Genomic DNA, 27,950 nt, shown 5'->3' with positions numbered 1-27,950 from the left:
ACAAGAGTCCACTGTGGTGAGGAGGGAGAGTCCATCATGGTGGGGTGGCATGGCAGCAGGGATAGGGAGCAGAGAGATCACACCTTTGTGGCAAATCCAAAGCAGCATAAGTAACAAGAGGAAGTAGGGCATGGCTATATATTCCCAGAGCCTACCCTCAGTGACGTACTTCCTCCAGCACATTGTACCTCCGTAGCTTCCCCAAACAGTATCACCACTGTGGATCAAATGTTCAAAGGCCTGAACCTGTGGGAACATTTCTCATTGAAAACACTATCCCTGGAAGGTGCCAGCCCCATTTGATAGCTAATTGTATCATCACCATCACTTCGGAAAATAGCACTTTTGACCAAGTGCTGTCTATGACTTCCATTTGGAATTACTTTCAGCATCATTACTGTAATTAGTTTATACTGTGAATATTTTAGGACTTTGATCTATAATATTTTCTAAAGGATTCTGTGGTAGATTTAATTGCATATGGTTTTTTTGTTGGTTTTTTTTTTTTTTTTTTTTTTTTTGTCTAAAAGTCTGTTGAACTGTAAGGAACATTTCAGTTAGACTCTGAATGGGCAACCTTCAAAGACAATACTTAGGAATGACACTTTACAAGCTTTTCCCTCCTGTTTGAGAAGTGTCTTCATATTGAAATGCATGTGTAAATAATAACACACAGTTAGCTCATTAAAATGGGAAAACCCACCAAATGAGATGCCCGTCTTTGACAAATGCTCATTGTCTTTGGGAAAATCTGGGTACTGATCTGCTTAAATTCTATGAAGAATGCTGGTGCATCACTTTTTATGTGCTATAGCTGATTGGGGGTTTCTTTGCAACTCTGTAAGAAAGCATTTCTGTAATATAACTTAATTCAGCAATGAGAGATAGCATTAAGGAATTCTTTTGGTGATTTTTACATTAAAATTTTCTTAATTAGCCTAGAAGTAGCTGGATCAAAATAGAAGGTTGAAGAGAAAATGGGTCACTAAACTTGTAGTATCTTAGTGTTTCAGTAAAAAGTATTTTACTTTGGAGATCATGGGTCCTGCTGGAAATGGTAGCAAACAGTCCAGGGTGGTTTTGACATCGTTTTCACTGAGTCTTGTCATCCCTAGATGGTCATATCAAATGTTTAGATTTTATTTATCCAAGTATAACGAGGGTCAGAATAGAAGTGGGATTTTTTTTTTTATAAAGAGCTATATTGTTTTATATTGTATTGAAGATGAGATATTGGTCTTTACTTTTGCATTGAGATGGCTTGTGTTGCTGTGATAAAAATTCATGAGGCCTCGTCAGGGTGGTCCATAGGTTCAACGGCCAGTGTTATGTAGATGCAGTGGAAAGCACACACTATTCGTTATGATGCTACCTCTCTCTGAGGGATCCTTGTCCTGTATTAAGTGTAGTCAGAGCTCAACAAACTGTCTTCTCCTTTCATGGGATCTTGTGTAGAAAGACAGAATCTATCCCATCAGCGTTGGATTCATTGTGTTAATGCAGACCTCTAACTGTCTCTTTCTCTTTAGCACAATGTCCAGCAAATGAAGTACGAACAGAATCTTCTGGAGTGATCCTCAGTCCGGGGTATCCAGGCAACTATTTTAATTCCCAAACATGCGCTTGGAGTATTAAAGTGGAGCCAAACTTTAACATTACTCTCTTTGTGGACACATTTCAAAGTGAAAAGCAATTTGATGCATTGGAAGTATTTGATGGTAAGCCTCTTCAGTGTGCGTGTCTCAGCGCCATGAGTCTCATTAATGAAAACACCATCTTAATGTCTCAGTGCCAAGATGGGTCAGATTTGTCTAATTACATCTTCCCACAACAGCCATAGCACAAATGAATCAAGATAAGACTTGAGCTTTCTCAGATATCAGGTGACCTTCAAACAATGCTATGGTGTTGTTTATGTTGCAGTTTTTCTGCAGGCGTGTGTGTGTGTGTGTGTGTGTGTGTGTGTGTGTGTGTGTGTGTGTGTGTTTGTGTGTGTGTGTCAGAGAGAGAGAGAGAGAGAGAGAGAGAGAGAGACAGACAGACAGACAGACAGACAGACAGACAGACATGGGTTTTCTAGGTACTGCAGGACAATTAAGAGTTCTTCCAGAAGACTTTTATCACTCCAAATGTCTACTTTTCTAGAAATGAGTGGCTCATATAGACACCTAAGTGGTAAATGTTACCAATGTCTTTACAGAGTTATTTTATATAGTGAAATTGGGTGAATTTGATGCCCAATGATGCTGCTTTCAACATCAACAAAACAAGTGCTTTGGTTTTGTACAGCACCTTAATATACCAGTGTAGGTAACTGGATAATCAGCTGAGTTGGAACCAAGGCCAGTGTTTCAGAAGCTTCATCATTTCTAAGCAAAGTAGATCTGTACCCAGTTATGTGTGCCCAAGATCACAGGGTTTTCTCATGTTCCATAGATTTGTCATTAGGTTCAGATTAACAATAATATATACGGTGATAAAAATTATTTTATTTGATTTTGTGTGTTTCCATGAGTATCATTCACTTGATGGAACATGAGAAGTAAATCACTCGTGTGGATTGACCCACAGGAGTCACATTCTGCAGATGGCTATATTGGAAATGAAACTCTCAATGTTATACCCAGAAACAACAAACAAACAAAACACACACAAAGGAAAACAGTGCCACACAGGCTGTTGTCTCTGTGAATTTATTCACACAAGTATAGGTGTATATACCTATTTGAATCATAAGTAAATACTGATAAGGGGATGTAGCTTGAGTTTTCCTGCCTGGCCCACAGTCAGGACAAATCTCTCTCACCTGCCAGTCCCACAGTCACTCAGACCCAACCAAGTAAACACAGAGACTTATATTGGTTACAAACTGTATGGCCGTGGCAGGCTTCTTGCTAACTGTTCTTACAGCTTAAATTAATCCATTTCCATTAATCTATACCTTCCCACATGGCTCGTGGCTTACCGGCATCTTCACATGCTGTTTCTCATTGTGGAGGATGGCAGTGTCTCTCTGACTCAGCCTTCTACTTCCCAGCTTTATTCTCCTCCTTGTCCCGCCTACACTTCCTGCCTAGCCAATGGCCAATCAGTGTTTTATTTATTGACCAATCAGAGCAACACATGCCATACAGAACATCCCACAGCAAGGGGATTGTTGCAAGCTTATGTGTCTCCTCCATTTCACTTCCACTGGACTATGGAACACAATACTTTCATGCTTCCAAATTTCAGGAGCAAAATCCTTATCAATAGTTTTTCACTAATTGCTTACAGTCTGGTATTGTCTCCATATGGCCAGACCACAACCAAGACCAAGGGCTAGAGAGTAGACCAGAAAGATGACAACCACGGCTTCTGTCAAGCTAACAGAGGCTCATGACTTGCATTGCTCAGACTTCAGGTATTTCTCTATAAAGAGAAAAGTCAGGGCTCTGTGTGGAGAACTTCTGTAAGTGATGGCATTTTTTTTTTCTGCACTACACATCATTCCTATCTTATTTGAATGACACAGGTGTTGTTTTATACTTGGTGAGCTGAGCAGCTCAGCCTTGAACACACTGGCTGTGAGCACCATTTGCTCAGAGTATATTACTCTCTATAGCTCAAGGGTAGCTTTTCCACATTTCTTTTTTCATCATCATAGACTCAGAGAAGAATGGTGTCTGAATTCCTGTCATGGTTGGCTGCTGAGACTGCATCATTGGCTGTCCTGGGAAATGGACCTGCACCTCTCCTTTCTGAGCTATTTTTGATGCATGCTAGGTAGAGGCATGCTCACTATGATGTAGACAGAGAGCAGATGGAGACTAGTAAGGGGTTTGACGGGAGATTAGCAGCTCTTGAAAATGCACTCTTGCATTCTGTCAGTAAAAAAATGACATTTAAAGTATGGCGAACTCAGGATAATTTCCTAGCGGCATTTTGTTTCAGAGGGCACACGATCTTGTTGAACAGCCATGAGCAGATACCACACAGCTCACACCTCTGCCCTCTTCCATATAAAGTGGGGTCACCCTTCTGTAGGTAGTAGGCAGGTCACTTGCAAACAATCATAGGAGCCTTATCTTTCATAAAAAGAAGAATCCTTTCTGGGGACCCTCCATACCAACTTCCACCCCTGTTTATACTTGTTTTTCCTCCCATGTTCTTGCAATTGCTATAACCAAGTCCCTGTGATGGAGAATATTCTCTCAGACCTGGAGAATGAGAATTGAGGATCCAAGTGTAGGAAAGCTGATGTCTCTGAGCTTCTCCTTAGCCGCAGATGTGTTGTCTTGCTGTGGCCATCATGTGCTTGTTCTCTGCATGTCTATGTGCCAATCTTTTCTTCTTGTCATACACCATTCAGGCTGGGTTCAGGCCCACCCCTGCAAACTCATTTCAGCTGAGCTCTCTCTATGTAGAGCACATATCCAGGGGCAGTCTTTTTCTGAGTTATTGGAAACAGGAATTGAATGCATGTTTGTGCAGAGTCCAACAGAGCCTTGCACAGTTTCATTTGGGGAAAGTCGCTAGAAATGGTTTGGGAGTAAGAGGAAGTGAAGCTGTGATTTGTCAGTATTTTCCCACAAATGGAAATTCTGTGTGTGATTCAAAGGTGGGTGTCACTCGCCCTGATAACTTTAGATTATGAAGAGTCACAGGAGGCTCATTCACCAATTCTCTTACACATTTTCCATGTGTGAACTTGTGAAATGCAGAAAAGCCAGTAATATTTTTAAGATAAGGCAATGCTGTTGCATCCACTAATAGAAAGGGAGCTGAATAGAACTCCTGTTTCTACACAATGATTTTTCTCCCAAGTGATGTGAAGATGCAGTCATAAGAAGTTACACTGGATGTTTAATAACTTTGCTGTATAAACATTTTGAAAACTTTTGAATACACAGAATAAAAATATATGTCAACCGTAACTTTTAGCTGATTTTCACACTTACTGGGCCTTGCTCTTGTAATTAAATGAGGCCCAGAGAATCATTTAGGATGTCCACTGATGCACATGTCCCCTTCTAGCTCTACTGTGGAGACTAGTAGCCCAAAGAAAGAGTTAAGTGGGCCAATGTTGTGAATGTTCCTATAGTTAATTCCTCATCTCTCTACTCATCTGTCCATCCATCCATCCATCCATCCACCCACCCACCAAACTATATATCCATCCACCCATCTATTTATCAATTTATCTACTCGCCTACCAACCCATCTGTCCATCTATCCATCCATCCATCCACCCATCCATCCATCCACCCATTTATCAATCCACCTACTCACCCATCCACCCACCCAGTCACTCTCTGCACGTGTGTTTCTTATGTTGAACACATTTGAATTTTTTAATCACTGTGATATTAATCTACAAATGGATGCTTTTAGACACTTTTATGCTACGCTTGGATTTACCTATATGGATATACATATGTTCACTTTATTTATTTTGGGTACTATATAAATTTAATTTCTCCTTGTGATATTTCCAGCACTTAAAGTTTGGCTCCAAAGTTTATCATGAGCAATAATATTGGAATATACATGTTTGCTATATAAAAAACTTCTGTACCTCTGTGCTAGAGTTGATGAATTAAAGCTTCAATTTTACTATGTATCACCAAGTTGTTCACCAAAGTGATTGACTTAACTTATACTCCACTGACATTGCAAGAAACTTTTGGTTTTCCACATCTGCAGTATATTGTAAGTTGTAATGATAAAATTATGTTCACATTTTCAAATGCCACTGTTTCATTGATGTATTTGACTCATTTCCAGAGTATGTCATTAGTACTTATGTACTTGATTCCCCTCCCCAAGATGTTTTTTCTTAATTATGTAGTGCATATGTTGTTATTTTCATTTGAATTTTATTGTTAACTTTGGAAATAAATAGCTATATATTGTACATATATTTACTCAACAGCTATGAGTGATCTGCATTTTGTAGGCACTCACATCTAAATGTTTTGTTTTTCTGTTTTATTTAGGTTCTTCTGGGCAAAGTCCTCTGTTAGTGGTCTTAAGTGGGAACCACACGGAACAATCCAATTTCACCAGCAGAAGTAACCATCTATACCTCCGCTGGTCTACGGACCATGCAACCAGCAAGAAAGGATTCAAGATCCGCTATGCAGGTGACTAGTACGGCCTGGACGTTAACTGAAAGGGTTTTCAGTACCACGTGTCGTCATTAACAATAGGTATAGGTTATGGTGTAGATCTGACTTCTGGCAATTAATGGCCAGCAAGAGGGAGAACATAGTGGAGAATTAATCTGAGTGAGAGTCCCAAACTAATTAGCAAACTTGATTAATATTTTAAAATGTCTTGATGAGAGGGTAAATATTAAAATTTTATACCATAGACAACAAAGACATTTCCTTCAAATTACAGTAATGTAGTCAAAATTAGCATTAACATTGGGAAAAAATGAGAGATAGTTAGATTGTCATAAATGGCAAAAACAGTAATTGGCTGTTGTCCCTAGCATGTTACTTTATCTGTATTGCATTCTATATATTTCTTTATCATTACAGCATGCATACACTTTATATACTAGTCTATATTTTGTATGAACATTTACATTTAGGGTACATATATGTGTATTTCCATATCAAAATCTGAGTTATTTTATCTTTAATTGATATTCTTTAATCATTGTCTTTAAGTTGTTCTTTGTGTTAAATTGATGGAATCTTCAAGCACATTAATGGAATGCTAAATGCCATGTACAATCTTCAATGTGATCTGACATACACCAGTGTTTCTGTTACCCGCTGAGAGCACAGGAAGGTTAATTCCTGGGAACAGTTTAGTGATGAAGCGCAACCTCTAAGTTCCTCTCAATCGGCAGGAAGTGGGAAAGTCTTGGAGCTGTGTCTTCCTTGGAAAGATACCATCTAGCATATTAGTTGCAGGGTCTTTTGAAGGGCTTTTCTTCCCACTGGTGATTTGTGTTTTCAGGGCAGAGATCAACCTTGGAGGAGCAAGGTGAGTGTTGGGGGCTGGGAGTTTCCAGCCATCTCTCATTAAAAGAGATTAGAAAACCTCTCTAGCAGCCAGATTTTGAAACTTGAGTTGTGGTGACATGGCCAGGGAATATGGTGTGAGGACACTGAGCAGAAGATGTGCTGTGGGACAATGGGCAGGATATGTGTGGGGACAATGGGCAGGGGGTGTGTGGTGACATGGACACGGGATGTGGTGTGGGGACAATGGGCAGGGGATTCAGACATTCTTCCCTTGAAACTGTGATAAAAACCATTCTCACGACAGTTTCACAGACAGCATCTGAGTAGGGATTGGATTAGCACCCTTGTTCTGAAGAAAGGATGATCAGACTTTTTAGCCTGTTTGAGTTTATTTCCATGTGCAGAAGTGACTAGTGAAGAGGAGGTCATGGTGAATAGAATATATCTCATATCATATGTGGTGATTTATTTAGCTCGCTGATATGAAAGACATAACCTCTATCTTCCAAGGTATATTTCCATCCATGGGGCAACAGACTCTTTAATCCAGCCACATCAGGAGGGAGGCCATGAAATGATATGTCTTTTTCATGGAGATGTACCTGCATGTATCATGTATTAATATGTATATACGTAATGCATATACACTCATGCGTATGATCTGTGTAATATACATAAACACAGATTTTCCCTTAAAATTCAGAGAGACTCTGTTGTCTGTTAGGAATTCATCAAGAGGTGGGCTACTGTGCTCCAGCCCATAATATATAGTCCACATGACCACATCCTACACATCTGCCCATTACATTTGCCTGAGACACATGCTGTAGATCTTCCCAATACAGGCCTGGGCTTTGCACTATGTGATGGGAAAGTGGGTTGTTCAGAAAAGGAACTGGGGGTTTCTAGCACTGAACTCTCACTGTATTATTACTTTCACTTATTGATGGACATTCATGGAATTATACAATACAGTAAAACAGATTAGTAAAGACAAAATAGCTGTGTTTCATGAAATACGTAAATAGAATATAGGACCTTTCACTCATCCAAATGTATGCATCAGAGTGTGGCTTTAAAACTAATACCTGTTGGGACTGGAGAAATTACTGTGTTAAGAGTACTTCGGACTCTTGTAGAGGATCCTGGTTTGGTTCCCAGAGCACCTTAGACTCACAGCTGCCTGTAACTCCAGTTTTTGAGTTCAAATCACTGAGGGCTTCTGCCTGCATGTGATATACATACATATACTCAGGCCCATAAAAATTATATATATATATATATATATATATATGTGTGTGTGTGTGTGTGTGTGTGTGTGTGTGTGTATATATATTATACTAATCCTAGGAATCTGGAGAGATGGCTTGTCAACAAAGGACACACACTGATCTTGTAGAGGACCCAGGTTTGTTTCCCAGCATCCACATGGTGGCTTATAACCATTTGCAACTCTAGTCCCAGGGTAACTGACTCCCCCTTCTAGACTCCAAGTGTACCAAACACACACAGTACATAGACATACATGCAGGCAAAACACTCACACATATAAAAAATTTTAAAAAATAAATAAAGCCTGATGCCATCTATCAGTTTAAAAACGTCTCCCAACAAAGAGGGTACTTTCATTGCTAACACAGATTTTTGTAACTTGAAGTTCTACATTTTCTACATTTGAGCAAAGATATTTTTTATTCAAATTTCATGTATTATAAAAGAAGTTTCATGTCTATATCATAGCACGGTCCATCAGGTCACTAAATAAAACTTTATGTCTTGGTTGCAAAAAATGTTCAATGCCTGTTGTCTTTGTTCTAATCATTCCTTTCTGAAAATGTAGAGAATGTTTTTGTTGCAGATGTAGTGCCCTAAGAAATGCCCTATCACTTCTCACCCTTGTCTTTAGGAGAGGCAGCCTGAGGGTACCTCATGGGGAGCCCACTGTGAAAATCTGCCACTTTCTGGCCATGCTGAAGTCAGCATCCTACGTAGTGCTGAATCACAGCATCAGGTCCCTGAGATTTACAAGAAAACCTTGTGGGGCTTTGAGATTCTTATTTTAAAAGATTGCGCTTGCTGCTCATTTCCCAGCTTCTAGAGATAGTTTGTTGGCGGCACGACGGTTTGTAAACTGCTTGTGTCTGTTCCTGTGTCCCAGCTCCTTACTGCAGCCTTACCTCTACACTGAAGAACGGTGGCATTTTAAACAAAACCACGGGAGCAGTGGGGAGCAAGGTACATTACTTCTGCAAGCCTGGATATCGAATGATTGGCCACAGCAATGCCACCTGCCAGCGGAACCCAGGGGGCGTGTACCAGTGGGACTCGATCACACCACTTTGCCAGGGTAAGAGATGGCTTCCCACCCAAGCCAGGATTCCATTCATTGTTCTGATTTTAATTGTTCTCCAGAAATTGAAGAGATTGCGCATGAGAGCTGATGAGAAAAAGAACTTGGTGTCATGGTTGCTTTGCTCATGTCTGTGACAAATATCGGATAAAGCGCACCTTAGGAAGGGAACACTTGGCCAGGTGGTGGTGGCGCACACCTTTAATCCCAGCACTCGGGTGGCAGAGCCAGGTGGATCTCTGTGAGTTCAAGGCCAGCCTGGTCTACAGAGCGAGTTCCAAGACAGGCTCAAAAAAAAAAAAAAAAAAAGGAACACTTATTTCAGCTCATGGTCCGAGGGTACGGTCCATCCCGGCAAGATGGTTTGCTGGCTCTAGGCTGTGATGGTAAGAGGTCAAAACTGCTTGCTCACATCTCTGGACAAAGATGCAGAGAGAAGGGAAGAAGGGAATACTTGGTGCTCAGCTACCTTTGACCTGTCTCCATTTTTCGATCAGTCCAGGCTTCCAAATCATGAGGGGGGCGGGCACTCAAATTCAGGAGGGTCTTACTCCCTGAGTCAATCCTCCCTGCAAGTCCTCTTGCCTGACACACCCAGTGTATGTGCCTCCTTGGGATTGTAAATCCAGTCAGGTTGACAGCTGAGACTTGCCATCACAGTAGGTTTATGACGGTACAGTTAAGCTTCCCATTGATAAGGCAAACATTGCTAACATTTGCAGAAGGTTCCCGTGAATCTGCACTGCCTGAATTCAGAAAATGAACAGCAATCCCTAGGCTGTGGCTACAGTTATTCTAATTATAACGTGCTCTTTATCTTGAATTTTTTTAAAAAAGGTTATTATCCCATTAACATTCAAAATAACTTTTCCTGATCATTGTATGATTTCAAAATAACCCTACCCCCTCAAAAAAAAAAAAACTTGCTTCTTCATTTTAAACACTTTTCCTTTAAGCTACAATTTTTTTCTTTGACTATTTTAATCTAGGGCTTATAAATGTTGATTTCCATATTCCATTTTTTAAAATTTTATCTAACAGATGCATAGAAACTAAGTTTTCATGTAAAGCGTTTTAATTTAGACTCAAGGGATCAAGGTGGCCAAATTTTCAGTTTTGTCTTGAGGTTGATATTCACAATGAAGTTGCTCAGCGTCTGAACATCAGTCAGTGATAAGATATGAATGAATCTTGAAACCAGCTGCCTCATTTCCCTTCTACATGAGCTTTTCAGTTTTCTACAACTGCTATATGAAGGAGTAACCGATGCACGTCATGTTTGTCTGTCTTTAATCACATCCACCGTTATCAGAACCTTACCTTGGTTTATGCTTTCACCTCTAGAAGTTCTTCTTTAATAAAAGATAAACATTAAGTAGCTTCCAGTAGCTTGTCCTAATAAAAGCGTTAAAGGTTTCCTTCCAAAGGTGGCTGCTTTGACAAGGAAAAATAACGTTTATTTGCTTTATGACTGTCAGTGCATGAAGTGGCACTGAGGTCACTCAGCTGGACACTTGTCCACTCAGCAAATTTAAACAAGGGAATATATGTGTGGCTTCCTAAGGCATGTATTTGAAATCACATAATTCCCTTAAGATGATTGATTTGGTGCCAGGATCTTTGGCTGTTTTCATTGGCTTGGCTTTGGTTCTGGTCTTAGTGAATCAGGTACGTTGGTAGGAATGTTACTTGGATGAGGAGTCTAGGAGACATGGGGAAGTCTAGGTTTCTTGGTGTCAAAAGAACACTTAGTGACCTTATACCTTTCCGGTTCTGTAAAATGGGAGTTTTGACAGTTGGTTTCAGAATTATTGAAAGGCTTAAGCACAGAGGTACACTATACCTTCCAGTAGGATGGGAAGGTAGCTAATGTCACTGAGACTGGAAGGTGATTATTCACAGGGTGCTTGCTCCAGGCTCACTCTGGATCCTGGGATCCCACATGGCAGGGCTGGACCCAGCCTTGTCCCTGATGGTTTGTCTTTAACAAGTGGCTCACTTTGTTTCCATCCTGACGGTCTGGGACGGGCAGAAGCATCAGGCCAGATGTAGTCTATGGGCTTCTGAGAAGTAAGGATTGTTTTTCTCTCTTAGCTTGACCTTTTAAATGATTTCCCTCAGCAAAGCTGTCTTGGTTTTTTATCCTCCTTGATAAAGCCAGGCATATCTCCTGTCCTGCAGCCTTCATTTCCTGCCTCAGAGCAAGAAACTCTGCCAAGCAGCTGTTTCATTATCAATACACTGATCTTCATCTTGAGGAGCAGCCTGCGCGGGAGCTGAGATTTCCTGCACTATCTCGGAGATGCAGTTAAATGGGAGCATCACAGAGCACGCTTTCAAGCTGCCCCTGTTGAACAGTGCAGTGCCCACACAGCTGTTTATTTGAAAACTCATGCTCGGAGCCCTGTGTGAGCTGGAGCTTTGGTACGGGGGTCGCCTCCGTTTGTTGTCTACTTGCACTTTGCAAGCGTTTCCATGGGCAACAAAGTAGGAAAAAACGATCTTGCCCGTGTAAACTGCACAATTAAGCTTTTGTTCTTAAAATCAAGCCTTTAAGACATAGGCCACTGTTGTCTGTTGTCAGAGCTTAGTTTATTCAAAGATGGAGAAATCTGAAGAACAGACCGTCTTTGATTGGAGTGATTCCTCTAGTCAGTAGAATGAAAGAGTTTGACCTTGAGAGTACATTAATGTCCTTGAGCAGTTAATGACTTCATATCTTTAATAAGTCATGGTATACTTTTCAATTCTCATTTGTTTAAACATTGCTTTTAAAAACACACATTGAAATGAACCAGACCCAAAGTCTATGTATCTCAATGAACTTCTATATTAGCTCATTGTGTCTGAAAGGCTGTGGAGGAAGCCAAAAACATGGATGGGTGAGAGCTGTATTTTTTAAAGCTCTACATGTGCTGCTCTTTAAGTGTGTGAATATGAGTAAGTACCTAAGGATGATGCTATCCAAGGAGACCTGACTGTGAACATCTGAGAATCAGTGACCTCCATGACCTCAGTCTCCCAAACACTGCCTGTTTCCAGAGCTAGCATCTTCCTGAAGGCCCAGGATCTTCACCTTTAAAAAAATTAATAACAAAGCATCCTTTCAAAAGCTAAGGAATTATATTTGAAGCCCTAGAGCATTAATTAATTGATTAATTAATTGGTGTATTTATTAAGTCATAGCATTTTGTACTTATGGACATGAATCACATGGCTTAATTGTGACCCTTGACTTCATTTTCATCTGCAAATTTACTTCTATAAAACTCCTCTATCCTGAGAGTAACTCAGTAGCTCTAGAGATGTAGATTTATATAGAAGTTAGTGAAAATTTAAATGCAAAATTACACATGATGACTTGGGGTTCTATGAGTATGTACCTCACCAGCCCCGTGTGTGTGTGTGTGTGTGTGTGTGTGTGTGTGTATGTATGTGTGTATGTGTGTGTGAAGATAGATTGTAGGCAGTATGTGAGCCATACTCTAAACTGCAAACATGTGAGTACATAAGGCCTATTTAATCCAGACTTCCAAATGCCATCAAGCAAACTGTGAAGTGTGGTTCATTCCATTGGCCTTGGATCAGGATGGAGCCAACTCATCTTACAAGTTTGAGACAAGTGTGTTATTCCCATGATTTAGTGAGGGAGGCTTTCTAAGGATGTGGACCTGCAGGGGTTCTGGCCTGACAGTGGCTTCATGATCTATAGTACCAGAACAGACACTCCCTCACTTGTTTTGTTTGAAGTAGTAAATGAACATGTTGGCATAAAGTCCTTCCACAGCACATGCTAATAGGTCCCTGCTGAAAAAGGAGCTCCCATATGATGCCAACACATACTTATTGTTGTCATTGGGTTTTCAGTGAGCACTTTCTGCCTTGTCTAAAGTCAACACACTAAAGGAGCTGAGCAGGTAGCAGCTTCCTCTTCCTCGTGGCAATAGACTGTATGGTCTGAATGCTTTCGGTGGGGATCAGATAATAAATCCTGTCTTCTCGGACCCTATAGTGTCTGTCCTGTTGTATTCGTCCTTAATTTTTCCATCCTTTTTGGTGTATGAGCTGTGAACAAGTCAGCTGCAGACTGGTTCTGACTAATGAGTTTGTGTCTGACAGCCTTTGGAGTGATAGGAGTAGTCAGTCGAGCTGAGGTCATACTTCCAAGCACAGCTCTATCACTCACCCTATGCCAGGCTTTTCTCCAAGGGGGCATCATTTCCCTGTGTCTTGTGACACATTAAATAATCCATCTCCCCTGTCCTTGCTTAGTGCAGACCTAGTACTACAAAATGTGGCTCACGATTAAAGTAATAGCAAGGGTGTATGTGCAAATTCATTTCCCATAATGTAGCTGGACGAAGTGTTGCAGAGGAAGGTTTTATCACAAGAAGGTTATGAGTCCCCCAGGTTGAGACTGGCCACAGACATCAGCTGTGTCGCTTGCATGAAAGAAAATTCTATGATGTATCACCAGGGCTTGCCATGGGGGTATAAGCATGTTATATAGCATGTATATAATAGTGTAAAAGCTAGTGAAAGGACCTGGCATTTGTCGTCCATTTCTGAGATGGGAAAGGGTGGGGAGTGGCTTGGACAGGAAAGAGAGAAGAGTATCTCAGAACTTTTGTTCTAGTATGCAGGACTTTGATAAGGATGCCTTTGAATTCAATAAAAGACCAAGGTGGAGACAATCAAAAGCCTGGGTAAATAGGATGCAGAATTATTGATGGCTTTCCATTAAAGGGACAGTGCAGTCTTTACTTGCAACACTGACAGTTCACAAATGCCACACCCTCTAGAAGAAATTGTTATACTGGGACATGAATGGGTGACAGCCCCACAGGTGACTGAGGAACAAACCCTGTTGGGTACCTAGGAATGAGTGTGGGGTACTCAGGGAGCTGGCTTGGGAAGAGTTTTGAAGGGTTGAAAGTTGAAACATTTAAGACAAGCAAGCTGTCCAGTGTTTGCAGAGAACTGGATGTGATAGGGTGTCAGGACAAGGCATCTTACCAGACATTGTCCCTGTGGAAACCTGCGGCTTCCCCTGACACTGTCAGGAGGATGAGGGGATGTAGATATCTATACAAATATTTCTACATAAGCAAGCGTGTGCTTTGTCACATGTGTGTTTTCCATCTGACTATGCCATGGTGATGTGAAGAAACATTCTCTTCATTTCAACTCATCACATCCCCACTACAGTCCATCCTCTCTCTCCAGGGTTTACTCTGGGATCCTGTATTCCATCTCAACATCTGTGACTTATTTCTTACCCTTGGGTCTTTCCATGTCTTCTTGATCAGGGGAATCTTAATCTTCCAATGTTTACAAAAACTATGCTGAATACTTGTTGAAAAGGAAAATTCAGGGCCAACAGATATGGAGTCACACACCTTTAATCCCATCATTGAGGAGGCAGAGGCCACCAGATCTCTGGGAGTTCGAGGAGAGTCTGGTTCACATAGTGACTTCCAGGATAACAAGGGCTACCTAAACAAAACAACAAACAACAAATAAACCACGACAACAAAGGAAAGGAAAATTCAAATTCTGATTAATTTTGATATATAATGTTTTTATTTATTTGCAAGACTTTTTTTCTTTATTAAGAAAATTTTTATTCATTTTACATACTAACCACAGATTTCCCCTTCTCTTCCCTGCTTCAGCTCCCCCGCAGCCCTTACCCCCCAACCCACCCCCCATTCCCTCCTCTGAAAAGGTAAGGCCTCCATGGGGAGTCAGCAGAGCCTGTTATATTCAGTTGAGGCAGGTCCAAGCTCCTCCCCTGCATCAAGGCTGTGCAAGGTGACCCACCATAGGTAATGGGCTCCAAAAAGCCAGCTTATGCACCAGGGATAGATCCTGCTGTGAGGGGGCCCCTTAAGCAGATCAAGCTACACAACTGCAGAGGGCCTAGTCCAGTCTCATGGAGACTCCACAGCTGTTGATCTAAAGTTCATGAGTTCCCACTAGTTTTGTTTGGTTGTCTCTGTAGGTTTCCCCATCATGATCTTGATACCCCTTGCTCATAAAATCCCTCTTCTCTCTCTTTGACTGGACTCCTGGAGCTCAGTCTGGTGTTTGACTGCGGATATCTGCATCTGCTTCCATCAGTTACTGGAGAAAGACTCTATGATGACAGTTAGGGTATTCACTGATCTGATTACTGGGGTAAGCCAGTTCGGGCACCCTCTCCACTATTGCTATTATTCTAAGCTGGGGCCATCCTTGTGGATTCCTAAGAACTTCCCTAGCACCAGGTTTCTTCCTATCCCCATGATATCTCCCTCTGTCAAGATATCTCTTTCATTGATCTCCTACTCTGTCCCTGTTCCAGCTCGAACATCCTCTTCTCTTGTGTTCTCATCCCCCATCCCCTGCTCTCCATTGCCCCCACTACTCCCAGTTTACTCAGGAGATCTCATCTATTTCCCTTTCCCAGGTGATCCATGTGACCCTCTAGGGTGCAAGACTTTTTAAAATAATTAAGTTTATCTTTTTTTTTTAAGGAGAATTTAAAATTCTAACTCAGTGGATCCCTTGGTGATTGTGCTCTACAGGCTCCCAAGCTCAGGATGGAGTTGGTGTGGAGGACTTGTGTTAGCCCCTTTGGGAGACTCTCTGCTTTCCAAATGCAGAGCTTCTGTCTTACTGTTGATGCCACAGTGGTAACACAATGCTTGGACCCCAGTGACCATCAACCCGAGCTTTCAAATAAATGGATGTGGTTCTTGGTGTCAACAAGGGCTTTTGTCAATGTGGTTTCTAACATATGTGGTGCTTTTGGGAGGAAGCAGCTTGAAACCAGGCCATGGTGATGATTTCCCATTTGTAATCATTACAGAGGTACAGGCATGCTTATCAGCAGGGCCCATGGGATCCTGGGATTCAGTTTAGCCCTAGATATCTTGGCACCTGAAAGGTTCTGATTGACACGTGGCATCCTGCATCAAACTATGCTTTCCTCAAAAGAAGATATGGAGTCTAGAACCTTAGCAAGATAAATAGATCAAGGCCAACTGTTTATTTGTATTTTTCGTAGTTTAATATAGTTCAATAGCACGCTTATAGAAACAGTATGGAAGACAGAAAAAAAACAAAAGTGTGTGTGTGTGTGTGTGTGTGTGTGTGTCTGTAGGACAACATGATTAAAAAAGTACAGTGACTGGCTGAAATCTACTCTGTGATAAAAAAGGGTACACATGCAATTCAGTTACAACCAATAGGAAATTAACTTACTTTTTGAAAGAAAAAAATCCAAATGCTACTAGCATTGTCCAGAAAAATTTCACAGGTTCATTTACAATCACTATAAAGTTGAACTGCTGAGACATGCTCCCTGAGACATTTAGACTTGTGTTAATGCTTACATCCCACATTTATATTAAAAATTCACACATGAAAATGTAAAATCTGCCAACACCTGATTCTTGGCCCTGCTTTTCCACTCAAATTCATAGACTTTGTAAACTTTTGACCCCAGGGGGGAAAATACCTAACTTTCAGGATAACAGGAGAAAGAGGAAATGATTTTTGAGAAAGAATGTTTCCCCACTATGGATTCTAGGGTAAGTTTTACATGTGCAGTGAGCTATATGGGTACCTTCTGGCATAATGTTGTACATCGGGCTTGCCTGGCACACAGGTGGGCATTGTTTAGCAGCCCTCAAAATCTGTTTTGAAGTCCTGAGCAATTTTTCACATCAGACATGGGAACAGGAGTCGAGAAGCAGAACTTCAGGGGGATTCTGATAACATCTGATTTCATTAGTGCCACAATGCGAGCCTGTAACATGGAGGTTTCTGCACATCTCCAGTGGAAGGCACACATTTGGGAGTGGCTTTGCTAGCCAATTGTTTCTGAGTACTTTACCAGAGGTGGGTTTGCTGGCTGTCTGCTTTGTCTGAGTCACAGTGTTTTGATGTTTTTACCTCCTTCTCTTTTAGGTAGAGCTGAGAGAATGGAAGGTAGAGAATGCCTGGGAGATTGCTTTAAAAACCTTCTGCTCTTGCTTTTCAAAGTTCTAAGTAAACCTAACTGTTGTTTAGATTTTCAGATGTTTATTCTTTGCAGTTTTTCTTTGTCTCATGTGTGTATGCTAATGAACTCAATGTCTGTATTTTAGCCAGGATGGGCGTGGACTAGCAACCTTTAATAAACAGTTTCCTAAGAACAGGCAACAGCAGAAATAAATACAAATAGGTAATGTAAAAGCTGCTCATTTTTCATATATAAATACACACAGAGAAAGGGGCATTAACTCTGAGATTCAGACTAACTGTTGATCAACACACACAATGACCGGCAAAGAGTTAGATGAAATCAACAATTATCCTGAGCACAAGAACACATAGGAAAATGACATTAAAGAAGAGCACACTCATAGTAAAATAAAGTTGAAAATTTACCGCTCAGAGATATGGAGCTTAATTAACCTAAACATTAACAGGGGCTGAAGTGACTGCCCAGGAAATGATCAAAATAGGAAGCTTGATATCCATAGGAAAAGTCATATTTCCCCATGTTTTAAGACATAAATGACAAAGAGTGAAGCCATTACCAATATCATTTTTAAATTAATGAATGAAAATCAGAAAACTCTGCTTCATAAGTCAAAGGAGTTGATCTGAAGTTCTTCGGCAAGTACCATAAGGTCCCGGTAGCAAGCTTTCAGCTCAGGTTTGCATAGAGAATATGACAATCAGGGAATGTGGAACTTAGGCACCCATGAAGAAGATTAGGGTAAGAGAGATGGTGACCTATTTTACTGTCTTATTTGTAACAGGGAAGAACTGTGCCATAGGTGAAGGAGCAAAATTCAGCACTAGGAATTTAGGGTCAACGCTGCTTTGAAGTCACCTAAGCTTGTATTAGGGTAATGCATTCAGGATTTGAGTGTGCCTTGTAAAATGAAGATGATTGGAAGGACTTACACTCTTAGTGTAAGGACTGGATAACTCATACCACTGCAGTTAATTAAATAATGGAAAGAAAACACACCTAAATCATAGGACTAGTATTATAAAGTATCTATGTTAAGATTTTATAATTAGGGGCTAGAGAGATGGGCCAGTGGTTAAGAGCACTGGCTGCTCTTACGAAGGACATGACTTTAGCTCCTAGCACCTACATGAAAGCTCACAATCTTCTGTAACTCCAGTTCCAAGGGATCCCAGGTCGTCTTCTGGGCTCCACAGACATTGCACACATGTGATGCACATACGTATAGTAGGCAAACACACACAGGCTTTGAGTGACATAATGACCAGTCTTTTTTTTTTTTTTTTTTTTTTTTGGTTTTTAGAGACAGGGTTTCTCTGTGTAGCTTTGCGCCTTTTCCTGGAACTCGCTTTGGAGACCAGGCTGACCTCGAACTCACAGAGATCCGCCTGGCTCTGCCTCCCGAATGCTGGGACTAAAGGCGTGCGCCACCACCGCCCGGCTATTTCTGTTACTTTTCTGTCACCAGTGAGTATGACTTTTCAACTGTGTCATTATATTTTAATTCAGCTGTAGATTTCTTCATGAGAAGCTTTGAAGGTATTGGTCTTCCTACCTGCCTCCCCTCTACCTTCCTATCCATCTATTTATTCATCAATCACTCATTCACACACCTAACCACTGTGCCCATCTATCTATGTGTTGATTCCATCTATTGATTACCTATCAATCATCTATTACCATCTATTTACCCATGTATCTATTGTCTCCTACTTTTCAACTATCTATCTATCTATCTATCTATCTATCTATCTATCTATCTATCTATCTAACATTATTTATTTATCTGTCATCTATTTATCTACCCACTATGGATCATATGTTTATCCATTTACCCAATATCTACCTACTGTATATCTATCATCATCACCTATTTAATCTATATATCATCTATTTATCTGTTCATTTGTGCATTCATGCATCTATCTAACTGTCATCTGTCCATCACTGTATACATGTGTAACTGCAGTTTTTTCCATTTCCTCTGTTGCTTTTGTTTTCTGGTAGACGTCTACTGCTTTGGTTTATGAATTGAGACTGCCAACATTATGTCTTCCCTCAACATCCTGGGAATGCTCTTCTGGCCTGACAACATCTGCTCTTTTTTTCCCACTGGGCCTGACTCACCGGAGAAGTGAGCAGTGGTGTAGCCTTAAGACATGATTTTAGTAAAATCAGAGTAGACTCTTGTTTGAATTGTCCCTTTCTAGATGCTTATTCCTCCAGATATGGGAAAAACACAATGAAGAGTTTCATTCCTTTGTTCTGAAACTAAGCTAGACTGCTGCTAGTGCCCATCATTGAGTTCCTAAGTTAGTGGCTTAAATTCATTCTGTGTACTTTCAAGGAATGACAATTATATTTTCTAAAAGAATCAGTAAAGCTTTTCTGAAAAAAAAGCATGATTTGCAAGTAACAGCCATTAGGAAATACGGAGTAGAGTATGGGAACATTCCTTTCTACATGAGTCTTTTTCAATTTACTGTCATTCACAATAGCCTTTCGAATTTTGGAAATATATAACATGGAATTTGCCATGTTATATTCCCTAATTGTTATTTTATTAAAATGTAGACAAATATCAAGGGCAGTGGTTTTGAGAATTTATCATGTCTTTCAAAGTTAATTGTCTTTAAATTGTGCTCAGTGGGGCTGGAGAGAGATCTCAGCAGTTAAGAACACCCAGAGTTAAGCGGCTCTTCAGGAGGACTCAGGTTCAATCCCTTGCACTCACATGATGGCTTATAACTGTCTACCACTCCAGTTCTATTGGATCTGGTAACCTCTTCTGGCCTCTCGGGCACCAGGCACACACCTGGTGCATAGACACATGTGTAGGCAGAGCACAAATACATGTAAAGGAAAAGAAAAAATAAAGATTGTATTCATTAGCTTGAATGTTCCCTGCTGAATCATTGTTTCACTTGTCAATGAAAAGGGAAGGAACCTGAGTAGTGCTGACTGATTACATATTGTGTGAAACTACACACTGTTCCCTGTCTGATCTTTACCATCTTGCCCATGCACCTGCGTCCGGGAAACACTGTGGATGTTTTTGTCATAGTAATATATACATGGCATAAACTTCCAGACTAATGGTACTAAATGCATCCATAATGTCATGCAACCATTACCAGCATCTGACTCCAGCATGTTTTCTTCATGCAGAAATTCTGTCTCACTGAAAGACAATTCCCAACCCACCCTAGCCCTGGAAATTAAAATTCTTCTCTACTTCTCAGATTCTACTCGGGTTCCTCGTTTTAGCAGAATGACCCAGTTTTCCCCTTTTGTTGCTGGCTCCCTTACCTACCACAGTGCCCGCAGGGTCATCTCTGTAGCGATACATTCGATAACATCCTTCCTTCTCGAAGCTGAGTACTATTCACTGTCTATGTAAATGACATTTTGTTATCCATGCGTCCATTAGTGGAAAACCAAGCAGCGTCTGCATTTTAGTGACTGTAAGCAAGGCCACTGAGAATATTACCCTGCATTTGGGCATAAACTCAGAAGTGGAATTGTTAGGGCACATCACCAAGGTTCCATTTCTAGGTATTTTTTAAAAAGATACTTATTGTGGTGTGTGTGTGTGTGTGTGTGTGTGTGTGTGTGTGTGTGTGTGTGTGTGTGTTTGCCATAGTATGGGTATGAAGGTCAGAGGACACTTTGCAGGCATCATTTATCTCCTTCAGCTGGAGTCACCAGTTCACAACTCAGGTAGATACTGAGTTGTTACTTAGCTGCATGTGCTCTTATCCTCCAAGCCATCTCGCTGGCCTACATCTTTCAATTTTGAGTACCCACCATGCTGTTTCTAACAGTGACTGTCATAGCTCATGACCACCAGGGGGCCTGTGCACTGCCATCTTCAATTACACTTGTTACTTTTCAGTTTCTAATACGGTTTTTATGGTTATTTTTGTGAAAGCAAGAGATAAATAGCTTCCGACCCCTAGGCATTAGCAGGCCAGTATGTACCCCTGAGTGATCAATATTACAGAATTTGATCGTCTCACTGCCTCGTGGAAACCACCTACCAGCACCATACATGTATCCCCTACATGAGATATTACTGCTTCTGGGGCAGGGAGATCTGTAAAACAGCCCCTGAGATGTCAGATTCAGGGTTTGAACTCAGAATGTCTACCTGTGTGTTAAATTCCTCTGGCCATCTTTCTTTAGGGAGACCTTTTTAGGTCATTTCCAAAGAAATGACTGTTACTTTCCAATTTTGGTACCTCCTTGGTGGCTTTGTAGAGGTAGATGGGTGATGTTGCTGTGGTTTACAGCTGGGTTACAGCCATGGGCTCCCTAAGCAAATGTCCCAGAGGCTGCAAGATGAGGTCCAAGTCTTTGTAGTTAGTTATTTGTAAGACGACACTAAAGGGGCACATTTATGACATTTCTGTTAGTTTCTGTTTGTTTTTCCTTCTGTCTTTGGTCTATCCTGTGCTAAATGTTTTCAAGAGGTTTAGAATATCTGAATGGCTTTTCAGTTGCACTCTGGTCTATCCTCCTGTACAGCTGACCATTTTTGCACTGCCTGTGATTATAAACTGCTCACCTGCTTGATTTAGGTTCTTCAGCCCCACTCTTGGTTCCCTCCTTCTGTCCTTGCTCTCAGAAACTACCTTCAGCCTTCATAACAAAGGAAAGGGCATTTCCCAGGCTAGCCTGTGTCCTTGCAGACTCCTGGCATCACACTGTCATGGCAAATGAGCAGAAGCAGTGAGTATCATTCGGCCAGCACTAGCCTCAGGGACTTGTGTCTTGTCCTCTTTACCTGCTGTGGTTTTCCATTCAGACCTCACACTCAACTGATGTTGATTGTACATGAGATGCAGTTAAGCTTGAAGTACAAGGATGAGCCGTTAATAATTACTCACGGAAGAGACTTGAAAAATCTAAAACATAAGAGGAAATGGGCAAAGAAGCTTCTGGAATATTAGCAAAAATGATCAGTTGCATTTTGTTTTTAGAATTTGTATTTCGAAAGCTTATTTTTAGCCTGTTGGTCAATTGATTGGTGGACTGCTGCTGTCTGGGTATTAGACAGGGAAATAAACCTGAGCATCTGGGGGTAGTATACTGGGGTCAGTAACCAAGGGGCATCTACTACCTGAGGTCTGAACACTGTCACAGTTTTGAATTCAGGTAAGAGAGACTGGAGAGATGACGCTGTTGTTAAGGACACTGGCTGTTCTTCCAGAGGACACGGGTTTGATTTCCTGCACCCACATGGCAGCTCACAACTATAACTGTAACTCCAGTCCCAGGTGCCTTGACACCCTCTTCCTGCCCTCATGGCTACCTGGTACATACATGGTACACAGACATATGTACACATAAAAGAAATAAATAAACCTTAACAACAACAAAAGAATTCAGATAAGGGCATGATATCTCCATCATCTATGCTTCTCAGAAGTAATGCACAGTTGTGATTGATTCTGACTTTCAGTATATGTTAAGTGTTGAATGAGATAACATGTAGGAAATATATTTCCAGTGTCCCAAGGTCCTTATCAGGGGATGCCCAATATGCTATTGGTAAAGATAACAATGTTGATGTATAGTAATGTGAGGTCCAAAATCCTCTCCATTCATACCATGTTTTGAGCCTGTGGCCAGTACCATTGCAGTGTCTCATCTGTGGAAGTTTAGGAAGGTGATAGGACCAAGAACATTGCTGGCTCTGGGAATGTTCAGGGTTAGGCTTCCCACCTCTGGATTTGGGGACCAGATCTTTCTCATTTCTGTTGATGATGGCAGGAGGATGCTGAGATATTTACTGTCAAGTCTTCCCTGATGTTCATTTCAGTAAATCCTGAATCAGTGGTAGGTCTTTTCACAAGATCGATAGTTTAGGAACATTTATTCTTAACTAGTGGTTTAAATATGGAAGAAGATGCCGGCTTAAGTTCAGAGTCTTAGCCATAAAATCCCATGGGTTGAACAGAACCACTGAAGAGTGTGAGAGTCAGAAGTGCCCCTCACCCCAGCTCCTTAAATGAACACTCTCCCAGGGAGAGAAACTGTAGCTCAAATCTCAGAGCAGACTGCTCATTATGGAACAGGCCATGCAGGGCAGATTCTCCAGAGTCCTCCAAAACAGAGTTCACTTTTATTTGAAAGATTTCAGATGACACAGAATCATCTGTAAGCCTATCTGTCTTGGCACCCTGGGTAAGAACCCCTTTTATGGGAGCATTTCCTATGAGCTTGTGAGATGTCTTTTCCCATTTAACCTGCTGGAGATGTCATTTAATTCCATGCTTGACCCCAAGTAAGAATCTTAAGGTACATGTAGTGATGTGGGAGGGAAATTAGGATGTGAAGGATAGATACATAGTTATCTGAGAGAAATAGAGATACATGGTGGGGAACAAAGACTTGCAATGTAATAGGCTATAAAGAGAATAAGAAAGGACAAAATATGTGACATTTCCAGGATTCATTAAATATGGCCATTTTTCAAAAGCCCCTTAGGGTTCCCTTGATGGAACAGTGGCTATGGAAAGACTTGAATTATTGCTGTTTTGAACATGTCTCCCAAAGTGATGGTGACACATAAGTTATGTTGTTAGTTTTTAATATCCCACCAAAATGTTAATATTGTATTACAGGAGAGACAGATATTTCAGATGATTAGAATCATAAAATAGAGGTCAAAAAGAGTGTAAAAACTGTATGGTGGGGAGGAATTCTGTGAGACATTGTCCCCCAGACATGACAGAACCCTTGAACCCACAGCAACTATGGCTTCCTGAACAAGACCTACACAAGAGTCCTTCAGTGTATTCCACAATGGATGGGAGAGGAGCTGATGAGGTCCCATTCTTTCCTGTGAGACTATTGATAGTTAATGGCTGCTGAGAGGAAGGGAGTGAATTTATTCAGTGGTGTAGCCATTGGCAAGTTGCCCTGACAGTGAATATCCCTTCACCTACACTTATGCCAACCCCAGTGAAACTCAGTGGTTCATGAAGAAGGAGGAGGAGGTGAAGGAGGAGAAGGAGGAGAAGAGAAGGAAGAGGAAGAGGAGGAAGAGGAGGAGAAGAAAAAAAGTGAGGTTCTTTGTGAAGAAGAGTTTCAGTAACATTGAGGGGGCGTGAGAGTGTAATGGGGTGAAGATTTAACACATTGTGCAAATGTATGAAGTTGTCAAAAATAAGCAAAAGTCAACACATAGAAACTTCAGATCTTGAGTTTTCTAGAAGTTTAAGATCTAAAAATAACTTTTATTCATTTAGTCATTTGTGTGTGTGTATGTGTGTGTGTGTGTGTGTGTGTGTGTGTGTGTGTGTGTGTGTGTGTGCAATTTCCAGGTAATTCAGAAAAAGTTAGCCCTGATGCTGATAGACTCACTGGTGAACTGGTGACCTTAGGCAATCTGTTTACCTTTGTACCAGCTTCCTTTGTATTCATATAACAAAATTCCCAAGGCTGAGTAATTTATGAGAAAAGAGGTCCAACCAGCTCACAGTTCTGCACTCTAAAATGTCCTAGTGGTATGATTTCAGCAGTGGTGAGGGTCCCCTAGACATCAGGAAGCATCATGGTAGGACCTTGTTTGAGAGAAGTTGATCACCTATTGAGTCAAGAAGGCAGTGAACTTGGAGGGGCCTGTCTTGTTCTTTCTTTTCTTTTCTTTTCTTTTTCTTTCTTTCTTCCTTTTTTTTTTTGGTTTTTCAAGACAAGAGTTTCTCTTTGTAGCCTTGGCTGTATTGGAACTCACTCTGTAGACTAGGCTAGCCTTGAACTCAGAGATTTGCTGTCTCTGAATCACAAGTGCTGGGATTAAAAGCATGCAGCACCACACCCAGCTCTGACTTGCTCTTTCAACAGCTTTGTTAACTCATTAGAACTAGCCTGGGTCCTAGGAGAATGCAATCAATTTCAGGATGAGAAACCCCAGAAAGCCCCCAGCTCTTAAATATTCCACACCTTATTTCCACAGTGGAGACCACATTCCCAACACAGAAGCTAGCAAAAGGCATATCACACAAAGCACAGGATTCTTCAAAAAGAACTTTCTATGTGTTGAAGAAAATGAGTTGGGAAAGGTGGAGATGAAAGGGAGATGGGCGACTATGCACCCATGGCTAATTCATATCGGTCTTGATATCTAAAGTGATTGTTGTGATGATAAGGAAGTAGCCAACCCTCTGTTCTCCTGCCCAAAGTCACCCTGGGTAGCATATGACTTGAACACACAACAAAACAATCAGGCTGTGAGTAACCGGCATATGAGAATCATCACCCAGTGTTTCCAGTATCCCTTTGATACTGTATTTTACCTGGAATCATTTTCTTCCATCTTGATAAGCTTTCCAATGTTGCTCTTTGCATCCTTAAACACTTTGCATCCTTAAAATTCTGAAGATGTGTGTACTTTTGACAAAACTGAAGAATATAATCAATAAATTTTTCTCTGAGATGAAAAATAAAAATAAAATTAGTGAAGTTCTTTAAGAATAACCATGGTTTTCTTCCTTATCTCTTCAGCTGTGTCCTGTGGAATTCCAGAGGCTCCAGGAAATGGCTCATTCATGGGCAATGAGTTCACCTTGGACAGTAAAGTGACATATGAATGTAATGAAGGCTTCAAGCTGGATGCCAGTCAGCAAGCCACTGCCGTGTGTCAGGAGGATGGCCTGTGGAGCAACAGAGGGAAGCCACCCACATGCAAACGTAAGTGTTCCTCCCAATTGCACGCCTTTGGAGATTTCACAGGGACCTGTGTTCACTGGGAGCAGGGGTGAAGTTAGCTTCCAGAATGCAGGCAGACCCTTCTCAGTGTTGTGAGTACCTGGTCCCTTTCATCTTAACAACATAAACAACTTCCACAGAGACAACTCCAACCACTTACAATGAACTGTGTATTCCTGGATGGTAGCCTAGTAAATCCTGTGAATCCCATCACAATCTGTAACACATAACTTACCCCACCAAACCTTATTCTGGTGCCATTTCAGTGTGGTCAGAAGCTACTGAACTTGAGAACAACAACACTCAACACAGAGTGTGAAAACATAAAGCAGTGTGAGTTCTTCTCTCCATTTCTCATGTTTGAGTTCTTAAAAATTAGAGGTGATGCTTAATTTGTGTATATACCATGAACTCTTCATACATATCACTGGCTGCCAAGGAAAGCACCAATTTCATTTGCAAAGCGCAGTAAGACTTCTAGAAAGCTATTTTCAGTGCACAGAAATATTCTTACAAGAGTCAAACATGTGGGAGTAAAGGGGAGGGGGAAATGATATCATTATATTTTAATTTAAAAAATAATATTTTGAAAAGAAAAAAGATTCAAGCATGAAAAGTTTAAATCCAGTGTCAAACATAGTCTTAACAAGTATACAAGCCATGCTGAGAAGTCTAGCTTAAAAGAAGTTACAAGCCCACACACATGTGCACACATATGTACATACCTGAACACATACACATATGTATACACATGTACATGCAAACATAATTCATACAATGAGAATTTCATCACAGTCATATTGAAATTTTTGACTTGGAGTTAATCTGCCCTTCCAGTATTTCAAAACTTAGAAATACAAAATGTCATTTTTGCTTTAATGATATTTCAATAACAAAAGTTTCCTTGGCCTTTGATTATAGAATTAGTTTGCTTTTTTCTTTTTGTATATTTTGATAATGTTAAATTTTTAAACTCTTTGCACAGTTTATGGAAAGTGATTAATAGCTCACCACAGTTTTTATTTTCCTTATCTTCATTTGCATTTTACGTCCATGTTCTAAGTCAGTTAGGTGATATTGAAAACTACTGATTTTTCTTGGTTATTCTCCATTTAAATAAGACGTCATTTTATATCCTGATTACTTAAACCTATGGCAAATGAAGATACTATCCTAGCTGGGACATCCAGGATCTATGTAAGGGTGTACTGCTCAGTGCTGGAGTATGGACTAAAGTTTCCTTTTCACTAACAAGGCACAGCTAGTCAATAAAAAACTATGTCATGGTAAGCAGAGATGAGTGTGAGAAAAACTTGTTTTAATTTTTGTTGGGAGGGGATGTTTCCTAAACTTAATTTCAACTGAAGAAATCAGGCATACTAAACACAAAACTTTATCCTTAGTCAGAAAAATTGGGTGAGTATTAAATTTTGGTAAAAATTGTGTATATATGTATATACATGTGTATACACACATATATACATAATAACACATATACAGTCATGTATATTTCTCAAGCTAATCCCATTGTACCTGAGTGGGGCTGAAGGAGTTTTTAAGTGTCCTTAACAGTTGTAGTAAATTGTAGAACTGGTAGATAAATTATCAGGTGATAAGAAACATTTCTGCCAGGTGTGGTGGAGAACACTTTTAATCCTAGTCCTTGGGAAGTAGAGGCATATGGATATCTGTGAATTAAAGGTCAACTTGGGCTACATAGTGAGATCCTGTCTCAAAAATAAAATAAGCAAGGGCTGGAGAAATGGCATGGAGGATAAGAGCATTGGTTGCTCTTCCAGAGGATTGGGTTTGAATTCCAGCACCCACATGGAAGCTCACAGTCATCTCTAACTCCAGTTCCAAGGTATCCAATGCCTTCTTCTGACCTCTTCAAGCACTGCATATGTAATAC

General features: G+C 40.7%; 1 protein-coding gene across 2 annotated transcripts in view; it reads left to right on the top strand.

Annotated features, from left to right (window-relative positions):
- Csmd1 (CUB and Sushi multiple domains 1) overlaps positions 1-27,950 on the top strand; it is a 1,596,844-nt gene that overhangs the window by 1,498,658 nt on the left and 70,236 nt on the right. For both annotated transcript variants that reach the window (XM_052751771.1, XM_052751770.1), the window contains exons 47-50: positions 1,530-1,718; positions 5,979-6,125; positions 9,121-9,309; positions 25,835-26,020. In XM_052751771.1, coding sequence (XP_052607731.1) covers positions 1,530-1,718; positions 5,979-6,125; positions 9,121-9,309; positions 25,835-26,020 — 711 coding nt within the window. The remainder of the gene's footprint in view (positions 1-1,529; positions 1,719-5,978; positions 6,126-9,120; positions 9,310-25,834; positions 26,021-27,950) is intronic.

This window comes from Peromyscus californicus, unplaced genomic scaffold, assembly GCF_007827085.1.
Source record: "Peromyscus californicus insignis strain IS unplaced genomic scaffold, ASM782708v3 Scaffold_23__1_contigs__length_62951481, whole genome shotgun sequence".
NCBI lineage: Eukaryota > Metazoa > Chordata > Mammalia > Rodentia > Cricetidae > Peromyscus > Peromyscus californicus.
Note: the sequence above shows the minus strand (reverse complement) of the source record. Positions and strands in the feature narration are given on the sequence as shown.